Source organism: Pterocles gutturalis, unplaced genomic scaffold, assembly GCF_000699245.1.
Source record: "Pterocles gutturalis isolate BGI_N339 unplaced genomic scaffold, ASM69924v1 scaffold639, whole genome shotgun sequence".
In the NCBI taxonomy this organism is placed as follows: Eukaryota; Metazoa; Chordata; class Aves; order Pterocliformes; family Pteroclidae; genus Pterocles; species Pterocles gutturalis.
Genome location: NW_010132906.1, coordinates 10,409 through 24,862, shown reverse-complemented (window position 1 = coordinate 24,862; position 14,454 = coordinate 10,409). Strand labels below are relative to the sequence as shown.

Genomic DNA, 14,454 nt, shown 5'->3' with positions numbered 1-14,454 from the left:
GGATGCCCTAACGGTAGCATCTGGTTGCTGCAATACTTCTTACAGTGCCAGCCCTGGGGAGACAGCATGACGACGTCCGCTGTAAAGCTCAGCCCAAATCCCAAGCCTCCAGCAGAGCCTCTGGCAGGGATGCAGAGTGGCCAGCACCATGCCGGGCTACCAGCCCACATCCCTATCTGGCACCATGGACATGGCATGAGAGATCAGCCCGAAGTCAGGGCCCAACAAATAGACCAAGAAATCCTTTCCTTCCAAAACCAACTCCTTGCTCATTGTCTGCTTGGTAGTTGTTGCAGAGACCGGGAGGTTGTTCTCATTTACCTTTCTTAATTATAGCAAATCACAGAGTCACCAAGAAGCTAAGCTGCGTTCCTGTGGCTTGTGTAGATGGGCTGCTTTTGATTTGATTTCTTTTTAAATGGTAATGGGTTCTGAATGGGGAATGCTTGTGCTAAACACACACACCCCTTCCCGTGCTTGCCCAGACGGCTGCTGGCAGGCGAGCCCCGCTCCTGCTCCATGACTGTCAATGAAAGCGGCTGGGAGGCTCGGCAGGAGATGTACGAGCCCATGGTTGGGGGCACAGGGGTAGGGGAGTGCCCAGTGACTCCAGGTACCATGCACACCCCATGGCATGCAGCTGGGGGTAAAACACCCACAGCTCTGCTCGACCCTGCAGCACCCCTGGGCTGCCCCACCTTGTCGGAATAGTCTTTCAGGGCAGCTGTGTTTGTAAATTTATTGATGTTTTTAGCAGCCAGGCGATGCTGAGATGAAGGTCTGCTGCTGCTCCCAGACTGACGCTCTGCTGTGAGTACTGGAACAAAGAAACACACACCCCACCTCAGCCTCCCCGCCTCCGGGCTGCCTCCAGTGAGCCCCTCACCTTGGCATCTGGGAGCTGAAGACACTGAAAAACTGGGAGAGGACAGCATTTGCTCGTGGGTCCCCTGAGCACCAGTGCTGGGTGCGAGGAGCGTGTTCACACCCATGTGTGTTTGTGGCACCGTTCCTGGTTGCTCTGCTCTGTGCATGCCTGACTCCGGGCACAGCCCCAGCCTCCCTGGCTCTCGGTCCCTCGTGCCCAGTCCCTGTGCTGAGATCACCGGGGAGGGGACAGGCAGGGATTGCCAAGAGCTGGTCCATTGAGGGCTTTAAACAGAGGCTTCTGAATTGTTTTTCAGCTGGAACAGGAAGCGAGAAGGGCTGGCAGAGCAGGGGGTGATGTGTGTGTCGGCACGCTGGAGCAGCCTCAGCGCCGCGGTGCTGGTTGTGTGTGAGCCCAGAGACCCCAGGCTGTGCGGGGGGCATGGATAAGCCGTGACCAACCAGAGGGTGATGGCAGGACATGCACATAACCCCAAGGTGGTGCAGCCTCAGCCAGGTCAGGATTTGTGTTTTCATGCTCAGTGTCACGGGCAGTGGTACCCATGCTCTAGGGGGGAGAGAATCCGTCGCATCGCATGTGACACCAGCCAGGTCTGCCCTGCACCCAGCTCCTGGAGCAAAACAGAGTCTTGTGGCTGCAGGAGCAAGGTGCCAAGCTGAGGCTGATCAGCCAAGCTCCAGTCAAGCCCTACTGGCAAGAGCATTTTATGTTTGCTCCACTTCGGAAACCATGAGACCGTGTTTCTGCATGATGATGGACTCTGGAGCAGCATCTCTGCCCTGTCCCTCATTTAAGTGGTATGCGGGTCCCATTGGCACAGCCGGGGTTTGCCCCACTGCCATTGCTTTGGGATGCAGCCAGATCCTCATAGAAACGGGGTTACTTATCAGGGGTGTTTGGCAGATGCAGGAGTGTTTATTGGGCTCATTTTCAGCCCCTTTTCTCTGCAGCCCAGGCAGCTCGTTTGTGGTACGGCATCTCATTGAGCAGCTGCACAAGCCCAAAGGCTTCAGGCAGAGCAGCGCACAAGACAGAACAGAAACACCTGTGGTATCTCTGTAGGTTATAAAGAAATCAGCTGCTAAGCTAAGGAAGGTCAGATGCAGAAGTCCTTATCTCCCTTCCCGCAAATAAGGATCATGAGCAAAGCACTCAGACATCATGAGCATCATGAGATGGAGTTAAAAAAACATGAGCCAATGTTGTTGTCTATAAATAAATAACACCTTCTGGGGTTTCATTCTCAGCCTTATGGTTTCGTGCCTTTAGAATTTTGGTTTTGGGGTTCTCTTTTTTGTCTGCATTGAGAAAAGATAGAAACATTATTCTATTTTTTTTTTTTTTTAATGCAATTGACAACCTTCCTCAACCATTGGATTCCAGGAACCGAAGCTTCAGCACCCCACTCTGCTTTCTCTTCCTCCCCCAAGAAGCATCTTGAGCCTAGCGATAAAATCCAGGCTTCAACCAACGTTGGATGGGGTACCTACAAGGAAGGTGGTGTTGACATTTCATGCAGCCACGTTAGTTGCTTTCCATCTCTCTCTAGAAGTTCCTTCAGGTCCCTGTAGGTTTGACCATAGTAGTGAACATTGAAGCGGCATTACGTTAGGGCCTCATATGCTGTGTTTTGCTGCAGAGGTGGCAGCATTTCCAGGCATGGAGGGACTGATCTCTGCCAAGAACATATGTGCTTCCAGCGGTGAAATGCTCCTTGGAACCTCTTAAGCAAAATATATCGGAGTATTTCTAGAAAGCAAGTGTGCTGTGTGATTGTGTGATCTTGCTGAGGGCATGGGTGAAAAAGAGGATCAGCTGTGAGACGGTAGCAGGTAGCCCCAAGCTGCTTTGGAAAGCACGGGGAGTACGTGAGGAAACATCGCAGGGAGAGTTTATTGCTAAACACCTCCAGGTAATGAAGGAGGCTCTGCCAGATCGTAGCTGCCATATGGCATCCCAGGTTGTCTGACATGGTTTCACGCACTGAATGTGGGTCTGGGACCTTTTCGTTCCTGGCTTTGACTTTACCCCAGAGATGCTTTGACTTTACCCCAGAGATGCTCTGCCTTAGGCAAAACGCTCAGAACCAGCCTTTGGCCTCAGTTGTTTTTTACAAATTAACTGAAGGGCCAGTATCAGGCTTGGCATAACTAGGTGCAGCTCTGTCGTCGTCAGTGGGGATGGTGCCTGTGTCAGTCCTTGGCCCGGGATGCTGTACGTAGGTGTAGGTGTGGCAGGAGGATCTCCACGTGGCGTTGCAGAGCTGGACTCCAGCCGGCCACATGCTCCGTGTCACTCCCTCCCTCGGTCGTGCTTGCTGCGGTTTTCCCCTCATTTGCCGCACAGCCATTCCCATCCCTCCCAGGCAGCGGTGGTCCCTCTCCTCCTGCCGGCCACCCTCCTCCTGCCCTGTTGGGTCCCTGGCTGGTCCCATCCCTGCTGGTGGCTCCTCACCTGCATCTGCCGGAGGTTACTCTTGGGCATGGTGATGAGCCGCCCATTAATGCTGGGTTTACACTGAGCCACAGATCTTTGCGCTCTCTTCTCTTAATTGTCTGTTTCTGGGAATAAAAGGAAAAAATCAACCCCAGCACTCTGCGCTGTGCCATTAACTGGCCGTGAAAGTGTTTTGCTGCAGAGAGGCTGGGTGGTCAAGTGGTTTGAGAACAAGATTGGAAACCATCATCTCCTGAGCCTCCAAACTGCTCATGGCACCAAGCCTCGCCGGGGTGCGATGCTGCACCCCATATGTCTCTGTTTACCATTGATAAAACAGAGCTATTAATACTGCTGTGCTTTGGGGTGATCTTTTGGACTGTAATTAATGTTGAAACCCTCTGAGATCACTCGTTGGAAGGAGCTAGAGAGGTGCATGGCTCTGCGTACGGCTGGGGCTGCCAGCTTCCACCGAGCTGAATTTATTGGTGCTGATTCTAAAACATCTCATTTGGGGTGAATGGAAATGAACAACCTTCCTCTAAGGTTTCTGAAAGAGGACTGGCTTCAGGTGAGGTAAAGCAAATTTTTTTTTTTTTTTTTTCAAAAGAGGATTTTTGACCCGATCAAAATCACTTTGATTCTGATGTTTTGATTTTTTTTCTTATATCTTCTGAAAAAGTTATGATGAAATGAAGGGCTTGTTTGTTGATGCATTTTTTAACCCAGGCAGGCCTGACCACTCCAGATGCTCTTTCCTTTGGCAGCTGAGTGACGTTTTTTCTGTGTGTGCTGGGCAGAGGGGAAGGGCGCAGGCTAAGGGCAACGTAGGTCTGGAACATCGCCCGAAGGGTGGATGTGCTTTAACACCCCGCCAAGCAGAGGTGCTTCCTCTTGACCCTGCTGGCGATGGAATAGGTGATGTGGGCACTAATTGCCGAATATTACAATTGTGTTTTGATAAAAGTCTGCTGTTTTTCAAGGAAAGTGCTCCGACACTGATTGCCTTGGAGCTAATGGAGCTTTACTGACCGCGCCGCTCCGGGCAGAGCAGAGGTTACACATTAGCTGTGCTCCCCCATTTAAAATGGAAAATGCAACACCACAGCCGCTGTGGCTAAGGGAGTGATCCCAGGATGGGGAAGGAGATGAGCTCGCAGCAGTAACCTGCTTGTCAGTTGTGCATTGTTGAAGAGCATTGTTGAAGAGCATTGCCCACTGCTGAGCACCTGGACGGGCAGCAGGATGGGGGGCTCTGCCCAGCTCACCTGCTGCAGGGTTCCTCATCTTGCTGGGCCTGAGATCCTCCCACCCTGCACTGGGTGCCCCCATTGCTGTTGCTTTCTGGACCTGGAAAGAGGAGGATTTGTGCTGCCAAGCTGCAGGGACATGTACCTGACCTGCTCACAGCAGGAGTCTCCCTGCTTGCCTTGAACTCCTCGTCTGTTGGAGGGAGGAGGAGGAGGGTCGGTGGCACCTCCAGGGTAGGATGCAAAGCCCTGCAGTTAGGCTCCTGCCCTGAATTCGCTATTACCCTATTGCTCTGCTGCTGTCCCTTAATCATAGCGGGAGAACAGCCTGTGTGTGGTACTTGTGAAGTTGCACAGCGCGGACGTCCTTCCTGAGATGCTCCCACTCTGAGCAGCGTTCCTTGTAAATTAAGGAAAATGATGTCATGTCAATGAATTAAATAGCATCTCCTTGGGCGAGCTCAGCGTGTGCGTCCCCTGCATGCCCCAGCTTTGTGAAACTGGGAGTTGGCCCTCCACACAAGTGGGTTCCTTGGCAGTCTGCTGGCATCCTTTCAGACAGCAAGTATTGTTAAGGAACTCACGCTAATTGCTCGGAGAGAATATGTCCCGTGCTGGGAATTGCTACCGTGCAAATGTCAGCTCTTATCAGCCGCGGGTGGGATGCGCAGGGCCAGCGGGGAGGAGAGAGGGGGGCTGGCGGTGCTGGTGTGCGGGAAGCATTGCTTCTGTCCCCGTTAAGGATGCTAAGGAGTTAGGACCGTTCCTTAAGTAAACATACCTTGGGGTCTCAATCCATTTAAGCTTCAGCTGCGTTTATCATCCTCTTTGCACTTACTTGTAAGAGCTGCTGGGTTTTACCTTGGGATAAGGAGCGGGGCTGGGTTATTTCTTGGGAGCTGGGTATCCCGCCATGAGGCATCTCAGACCTCTGAGGGGTTCAAGCCAGCTCCTGCACTTTGTCAAAACCAGCTCAAGTTTCCGTGCCTGGCTCGAAGTGAATAAATATGAACCAATGCCTTTTGGGAGAGGGGATGGAAGATTGTCGCCCCTGCTGCGAAAAAGCATTCTCATTTTGGAGCTTTGATATTCTGTGACCAGGGCTCTGAGCTCAGCATCCCGGGACGTCCCACGCAGCCACAGCCTGCTTATTCAATCCCTCACCCGGCACAAAAGCCATATTTTACTGTCAGATGCTCTCCATTAGCTTCAAGTGTGAAATTCTCATTCCCACCCTTTTACCAACCCCACCCTGGTGAGGAAACGAAGGAGAAAACAACCCCAAGGGCTGCTCGCAGGATGTGTACGAGCTGTCACTTGTCAGCACAGAGCCCGCTCACGGCAGGAATTACTGCTCGGCTCTCCAGAGGGCCGGAGAGGAGCCCGGCTTGCAAACGCCACAGCATTATACTGTTTGCATCGGTGCAAGCAGCCCCAGAGATGTTTGCATCCTTCTGCAGTTGGATGGGTACAGCCCTGCAGGGCTCCCAGGGATGGTGGGGAGAGAGGAGACGCACCTGGGCAGATGCTGTGTGGGGATGCGGTGGCCTGTCCCCCTGTCCCTCCTCCTTTCCCTGGGTGCACACCTACTCAGTGCCCGAGATTGTCTCATGGCTTCTTGAGGTGCCAGAACTGACTGATAGGAGCCTGGACCATATTTTTCCTTGCTCTTGTGGAGGGCGGTTCCCATAACAACCTGGTGGTGTGGGACTGAGGGATAAAGGCATTTTTCTCCTTTCCTTTCCTGCTTTCCAGATTTACCCTCTATGCGGTGGATACACGAGGGAGACACTCGGAGCTGAGCACGGTCACCCTAAGGACAGCCTGCCCGCTGGTAGATGACAGCAAGGCAGAAGGTCAGTGTTCCGGTGTCTCATTTTCCACCACAAAAGACATTCTTTTCTGATTTTGCTTTTCCTCTAGTCATTGTAGTCCTTCCAGCCCCTCCAGTCCCTCCTCCCGGTGTGAAGGCTCCTGTAAATTCACCTGTGAGCACAGGGACATTAATCTGGGGAGGGGTGACAAATTGCAAGAGTGTCCAGTAGCGAGTCCCCTTGGCTGGGCAGCTGGTGGCACCCATGGTCCTGTGCCACACAGTGCCATGGCATCCTTCCCCACACATGGCCGTGGGAGCCGATAACATGCGTTTGACATGCATCCTGTGGAAAAAAACAGTGATCTCTTCTTGCTAGAGCGAGAGAGGAAGCCCTTGCTGGGCCAGGACAGCGAGCAGCACGGGACATCGCCACCTCCAGGTGTTTCAAAGGATGCTGGTGGCAGCTGGTTTGGTTCTGAAACAGAAACACCGATAAAGGTCCGACCGCTTTTTGCACATTTGCATTTTCCATTTCTGAAGCCAAGACCATTTGTTCTTATGCCCGCAGTGTTGGGCTGCTGTCAATTCACAAAGATTCCTCTAAGTGACAGGAGGGTTACCTGTTTTCTTTCTTGCTCGCTTTCTATTTTGAAAAGCACATGAAAGAATGTTTTGATTAATGGTTTGTTCCATGTTATTGATGAGCATTCCCAGGAAAAATGAGCAAGCAAGAGACTAAAGAAAAGGAAGGAAATGGAGTTTTGTGCATTCTTCATTTCCAAAAAGAGATCCTTTTGTACAGCAGCGAGTGCACCCTCTCGTTTAATACAGCTGAGCTGCTCTAGTAGATCCCCACAGTGATGATGAGTAGATCCCCACAATGACGATGTGCTGTATATCTGGCTCAAGTACCGTCTTGTCAACAGTGTCATTTTCTTCCTGCCCTTTAGCATCATGGCTGTGCGGTTGCTTTGGTTTTGGTGAATTAGGGAAGAGCTGGCCTGCCCCACCTGGGAGGACAGAGCTGTGTCTGCCTGTCCTGGCAGCCCTCCTCCTCTCCCTCTCCCATTCCTTCATGGAGTATTACTGGAGTCTTTGGGGCTGGAGTCTTTGGGGATGCTCCACTCATGGAGGACACTCACTGCAGGATTAACCTGAAGAGCTGCTAAATTCTCCCCAGGCCACTAAACCCTCTTGCGGGCAGCCTTAAGGGACTGGCAGCCCTCCCAGATGCCCGCCCCTCCTGCCAGCCCTGCCAAGGGCTTTGCTCCTCCTCCCCCTGCCTTAGCACCTCCTGGCTGTTCGTTAATCCCATCCCCCTGATCCTTTCCAGAGATAGCTGACAAAATCTACAACCTCTACAACGGCTACACCAGCGGGAAGGAGCAGCAGACAGCCTATAACACACTGATGGAGGTCTCCGCTTCCATGCTCTTCCGCGTCCAGCACCACTACAACTCCCACTACGAGAAGTTTGGAGACTTTGTCTGGCGCAGTGAGGACGAGCTGGGGCCCAGGTACCTGTCCTTTCCCTGTGTCCTCCCCTGCCCCGCCGCCTGTAGACCCCTCTGCTTGGTTCACTGGGAGTGAACTTCGTTGCCTTCTCCTCATAGATGGGAGGAGTTCCCTCGTGGTGTTCACCAAGCTGTCCTGCCTTCCCCTGGGACTGCTGGGTCCCAGTTGGTCTTGGGATAAATGTTTGTGGGACATTCAGCACTTGGGTGGTCTTTGGATGAATGTTTGTGGGACATCTCGCAACCAGCCTTGACCAGGCGGGTGATATGGCACATGAGCCGAGTGTGTTGGAAAAGCTTGGGGGCTGAGGGGCAAAGGGTGGAAATTAGGGCTGGGACATGGTGAAGGATGCCAGTGGGTACCCAACTCCTCATCTGTTGCCTATACACAGCTTTATGCTAGAAAAGCACAGGTTGCCCAGGGAGGTGGTAAATGCCCCATCCCTGGAAACGTTCAAGGTCAGGTTGGATGGGGCTCTTGGCAGCCTGATCTAGTGGGCAATGTCCCTGCTCACTGCAGGGGGGTTGGACTAGATGACCTCCACGGCCCCTTCCAACTCAAACTATTCTATGATTCTATGAAATGTTTTATCTTTGCTGTACATTTGATGCTCTGAGGAGGGCTGGGAGAGGATTGTTCCTGGGAGTATAAAGAGCAACCTTCCAGAGGGGCTGCAGCTGCAGACCCCCCGTGAGCAGTGGAAGTGGTGGTAAGACTCCAAGAGATCAGAGCTCAAGAATAACAGGCCCATGGACTACATTGCATCCAGGGGGCTGGCAGTATCCTGGCAGTGTCCCAGCAAAGGCCAGACTGCCACCCAGCCTCGTGGGAAACTCTCAGCAAGAAATTCTCAGAAGTAACCATATTCCTCTGGACATCTGCATCCAGCTCTGGGGCTGCCAGCATAAAAAGAGCATGGACCTGATGGGGCAGGTCCAGAGCATCCTCATGCTCAGCCAGAATCCTCATTTTGTTCTCTGAGAAGCTGAAGCAGAGGAAGGTGGAGGAACAGAGTCTTGCAGTCCATGAATAATTCGAAAATATTTTTCTTCTGTCCCCTCTGCTCCTGTCTCCTTCTTGGACATGGCTGAGGGTCCATAATATTAGAATGCCAGCTCCTCACAACAGTTTACACCCCTCCTGGATGTAAATCCAAGCTGGCCTGGGGCTTGCCCTCCTCCAGAGTTGACCTTGGTTATAACTTTTTCGGTAGTTCGTCAGCCTCTGGCACAGAGCGACTCTTATCCTTCCTGCTGCCTTCCTTCTCCTTTGATAACACTGCAGACATGTTTGTCCTTTTCAATTGCTCCTCTCTATAAATCCCTGGGAACCGTCAGCCTCTTCTTACATATCCTTATTTCCTCCGTTACTTGAGATCCAACACACTTATTGAAGGATGCTATCCAGCCTGATACCTACATCAAGCCATGAGATTTACAAGGTGACATTTAAATCACCCGTATTGCCCAGCTCTCTACCAAGCTACATCTGGAGCCAGCGGTCGATTTGTCTGCTGTCTGCCTTCCTCGCTGAGCCAGATGAGCTCCTAGCAGCATTCGTATACCCCTGTTCAGTACTGGAGAAATAAGTGACTTGCAACCAAGGGGAAGTGTCTATAAACGCTGCAGCAGGCAGTGCCAGGTTCTCGACAAGAGCAAGGCTCAGCCGTCCAGCTTCGCAGGGAGCCTGGACAGAAACTGAGGCTCTGACATAGCGGGAGGCGAGTGAGGTTTTGCCAAGGGGAGGCCATCTCGTAACACGATTTTAATTGACGGACTGTTCTCCTTCCCAGGGGGACATTCATTTTCGTACCTTGAAATGTTTATCAGATGAGCCTCAGCTTCGCAGTAAATGTTCACTCGTAAAACTGAGCGACAAGAGGGAAGCGGATTGCCTCCATGTAATAAATACATCACCCTGGAGCCCTCGTGAGCCCAGTTTCCATGAACGCCACAGGTTACTGCAAACAGCTGCTCACGAGAAGACACACTGACAGCCAGATGTCCCAACCAGACGGTTTACATTAAGGAGACATTAAAAACTTAGCTCATAGGTGGCCCTAAACCAGGACTTTCTGTGGTCAGCAGCATCTTGGCACCTGGTTTGCCTCATCCTGCTCGTCTCCTTGAGCAACAACAACCCCTTTCCTGCTCCCCCCATTCCTCCTGCAGACACCAAGCGAGTCTCACAGAGTTAATTTGTTCCAACAAAACAGAAGAATCTGTCTAAACCAGTGGAGGTTTAATGCTACTGTGCATTCAGACCTTTGGATCTGTGCAGCAAGAATGCTTCCTGACACAGCGACAGGGAGATTATTATTTTCTCTTACTTTATTTTTGGTTTGGGATGATTCTTGTGACCACTGCAAACAGGGCTTGGCTGTTAGGAGAAGGCAGGATGAATAATTAAGTTAGAGTCTTCCTTCCACGTCCCTGTTTGTGGCTACCAGCAACAACGCAGTCAGGATGTGGCATCAGCCCAGGGCTCGCAGCCTCTCCTTTGCTCGAGCAAGTCACCCAGGGAGGCAGCCGGGACAGACAGACGCGGGAGACGAAGTGCATCTCCTTAGCAGCTGCCTTCTGGTACCGAGGGGAATGCAATGTACTGATGGGAGGCTGTGATAAGAGGCCATCGAGTCCCGGACTCATTGTCCTCTCACACAAGGGTCTGACAGACCCAGGTCAGTTCTCAGTAGAGTGGAAAAAAATCTGAATTTATGACAAAATCACCCCAGATGGGAACACAGCAGCCAGGCAGCCACCCTCTCCCTGCAGCAGTCCTGGGAAACTCATCCTTCCCTCCAACCCAGGTATCATTTCTTCTTTGCTCCTTCATGCTGGTTCGTTCTCCCTTAGCCTTCCCCCTAAGTGAGACAGGGCTGTGTTTTGCTGGCTCTAGATATGCTCTCATCCCACACCAGCCATTGAGGTGAGCGATCACTGTCCCCCGTGCAGCTGGGGGGCAAACATCCCCATGGGAGCACCCCCGGGGCTGGGCAGAGCAGGAGGCAACATGTCTCCTGCTCTTGGTCACGTCCTTGCAGAGCTGTGGCTGGCAACCAGGGACCTTGGTGCCCTGTCCCGTCACTGCACCCTACTCCCTCGCTGTGGGGCTGCTGGTTCATGCACGACCCTTGGAAAGTGCCCTGGCATCAGACACCCATCCCCTTCCCCTTTTCCTCTCCCCCACCACACTGCAGAGGGAAACAGCCACATAGAACCGTCACTATTTTTAGGTCTCCCTCTTCATCACTTACGACTGTGGCTGTGACCTCCTAAATCCATCACTGGAGCGGAGACCAGAATCAGTCCCTGGCTGGTGCCGACTTCCAACAATAGCCCTTGCAGCAGGCACGTGGCAGGTGGGAGGGCACCCCTGGCTCACCCCAACATGGGGGCACTCCCCATCTGGGCTATGGGGCAAGAGAGAAGGGGTTTGTTCACCCCTGGCTCACCCCAACATGGGGGCACCCCCCATCTGGTCTATGGGGCAAGAGGGAAGGGGTTTGTTTCCCTTGGGGGCTGAGATCTTGGGGTCTGGCCACAGGCAGCCATGAGAGTGACTCCCCCCTCACTCGCTCCCCTGCTGTCCTCGCCCAATTCCTGCCCTTTAATAAGGCAATAAATTACCGTTTCTGGCAGGGATGAGGTTGGTCAGCATTTAGGAAGATTTCGTTTCCAGTATTTGAAAAGGTGGTCGTTCTGACCCGACAGCCCTCCGCAGGGAGCACTTGGGTAATACCTAGGGCTTGATTTATGGTGTTAAATTGGCAGCCCAAGAACTGCTCCTGTAATTTATTACCCAGCCTTCACCAGAAAGCCTCTCTGTCCCTCTCACCCCTCCCCTCACACTCTCTGTCTCTTTTTTCTCCTTATTTTTTTTTAAGAGGGAACAGCTGACAGCCGAAAGCTAAATCTAACATTTAAACATGACTTCATTACCCCACTAAAATAAATGACTCAAAGTGGTGAAACCCACCAAAACTGGGGCTTTGGCACCCAACACCAAAAGTGAGGGGCCTGATTCCCTCCTTCCCCATCACCCTGTCTCCTCTTGGCCGTGGTGCAGTGGGTTTTCAGCAACTTCATAGGGCCAACCCATCGTGTGCTGCATCCCATCCTTTAACATCGATACTTTCCTGGGGCCAATGGCCCAGCACGACTGCGGGGGCAGCAGGTGTGTGGAGACCAGCTCCATGAGGAGCACAGCATGGGTGGCATCAGCAGGTCTGGATGGATTGAATCCTGGAATTCTTGCCACCTCAAGCTGCTCCTCACATGTAGGAATGTTTGCCTGAATAAGAGACCTGAGTTTGTATCAGGAAGCAAGGACAACATGGCAATTTTTAGCAAAATCCAGAAGATCATGGGAGACTAGTGGAACAAGTCATTAAAATGGGAAGGTAGAGAAGGCCAAGCGAGATTAAAGCAAAGGAATGAGCAGGTTGTGCAGGGAAGAAGTGAGAGGTGGGGAAGAAATCTCTGGAGGGGAGGAGAAAGGTTAAGTGGTGAGAAGGGAGGAGAGGCAGAGAAGAGCTTGGCCAGCAGGCACGCGTAGGTGTGTGCTGGGGAGTCCACCCCTTGTGTAGGTTAGGGCCAAGTCCTGGTTACCCACTGCTGCAGTTTGTCTTGAGGGCTGGTCATGGCCACTCATCATCACTGCCCTCTTGCTATGGCTGGGAAAGGCCTTGTGGAGAGCTGGAGTGAGAACCGATCTAAGGGAAACCCTATAGGTTGCTTGGTTGGCCTTTGGACGGACAACTTGCCCATGTTGGCCCCATGGACACCTGCGCCAGCTCAAGCAACTGGTCAGGGACAAGCTAGGGGAGGGGCAATAGCCCTTTTGGAGCTATGGCCATAGAGAGATGGTGGCTATCCTTTTGGAGGGTATTCTGGCTACATGCTCTCCCCCCAAGCGCTGTCAGCTCACATAAAAGTCCATCCTGTAAGCTGCCCATGGGTCCTGTGCTTGCTCAGCCTTCCCTGGAAAAAAATGAAGGATCAGCACAGATGTTAATATCTCAGCATTAGGATGGGTGAGCACTGGAAGGGTTGCCAACTCTGGGCTTTAAGGACAGGTTAGATATTCATTGGGGCAGGTTGATCCTAGCAAGGAAATGACACAGATGACACATTTTGGTCCCTTCCAGTACCACTGACTCTGATTTGCTGAAATTTGTTAACTGTAGTGGCAGTCATTACAGACTTTGACTTGCTGCTGAGCTTAGCTTTAATCAGTCAGTCTTTACTGAAAGCATCTAACACCATCATAGAATTTCACAACTTTTTAGCGGCAGACGTCCAGCAGTGGGGGACCTACTCTTGGCAGTGTATCAGGTCTTGATGCGCAGTGGGAGCACCAGACGCTGTGGAAGGTCAGGTAGCATGAGCAGAGGTATGCTGTCAGAGCTGGGCACAGCTCAGCCCGTGACATCATTATTATGGATGTGTGTGTATAGCTAACGAGGCTCAAATTGCCTAGTCAGGCTTGGCTTTAAATCCATACATGGATACCATGTGGTGTTGTCCAAGAAGGGCCAACTCCCTTCTGCTCTTCCCTTCCCCTGGAGAGCTGACTCTGAGCCCATCACCCTGGGGAGGAGCGGGGCAGTTTTCCCCCTATAGCTGTGGAGGAGCAGTGGTTCCCTACAGCCTTTCATCCAGCCTTCCCCCTCTGCTGGAAGAGGTCCATAGCTGGCTGGGGATGCCAGGATGCCCTCTTGTCCCCTGCCACCTTCTCTACCCTCTGCTCCGGCGCTGGGGTGACTCTGGCCAGCCCTTCCCAGCATCCCGGCCCCAGGTGCCTGTGGGTGTGCGGCTGCCTTGGGCTCCCAGTGCTCCTCCCCGACTGGGAGCTCCCAGCCCAGGCTGCAACACCACTCAGCTTTCATAATCAAATAATCCCCATGTTTATGCCTCGCTGACGGATGGTGCTGCCCTGACATATCATTATTGGGAATTTACATTCCTGCAGGAACTTGAAAATCCCCCAGCCCCAAATCCAGAGCTTTTCTGTGGCACCAGAGCGAGAGGAAATAATCTGTGATCCTGAGACTCAGACCACTGAAGCAAACTCTCTTCCCCTCCCTTTGTTTGATTTAGCACTTTGCAGACTCCCATGAGGGGATTCTTGGTTTCTTACAGGTTTATTTTGTTCTGTCTTTATGTGGTGTGCTTTTATTCCTCGTTCTTCTAGTGCCAGTCCTTCTGGGCCATTTGCCTCCTGGAGACTTGGGAAAACAGGAAAGGGAGGACTGGGCTCATTGGTCAGGAGCAGGGGGGTGCTGGGGGTCTCACTGGGGTGTATGGGGCTGGCACGTGTGCTGGAGCCTGCCAGGAGCATGTGGTGGTGGTGGTGACCAACTCGCAAGGGGCAGACAGTGTCCCCAGGGCACCTGAGCTGCTCAAGGGTGTCAGACCAGAGGTACCGCCAGCTCTGTAGACCTGGTGCTGTGAGATAGATACCGCAGCATAAAAAACAGATGGACCTGTTGGAGCGGGGCCAGAGGAGGCCACAAAGATGGTCAGAGGCTGAAGCACCTCCTGTCT

At 52.5% G+C, this 14,454-nt stretch overlaps 1 protein-coding gene across 1 annotated transcript in view; it reads left to right on the top strand.

The window, feature by feature from the left end:
• Window positions 1-14,454, top strand: part of LOC104467292 (astrotactin-2-like) — a 92,780-nt gene that overhangs the window by 77,252 nt on the left and 1,074 nt on the right. The window contains exons 4-5 of the mRNA XM_010081023.1: window positions 6,331-6,431; window positions 7,725-7,908. Coding sequence (XP_010079325.1) covers window positions 6,331-6,431; window positions 7,725-7,908 — 285 coding nt within the window. The remainder of the gene's footprint in view (window positions 1-6,330; window positions 6,432-7,724; window positions 7,909-14,454) is intronic.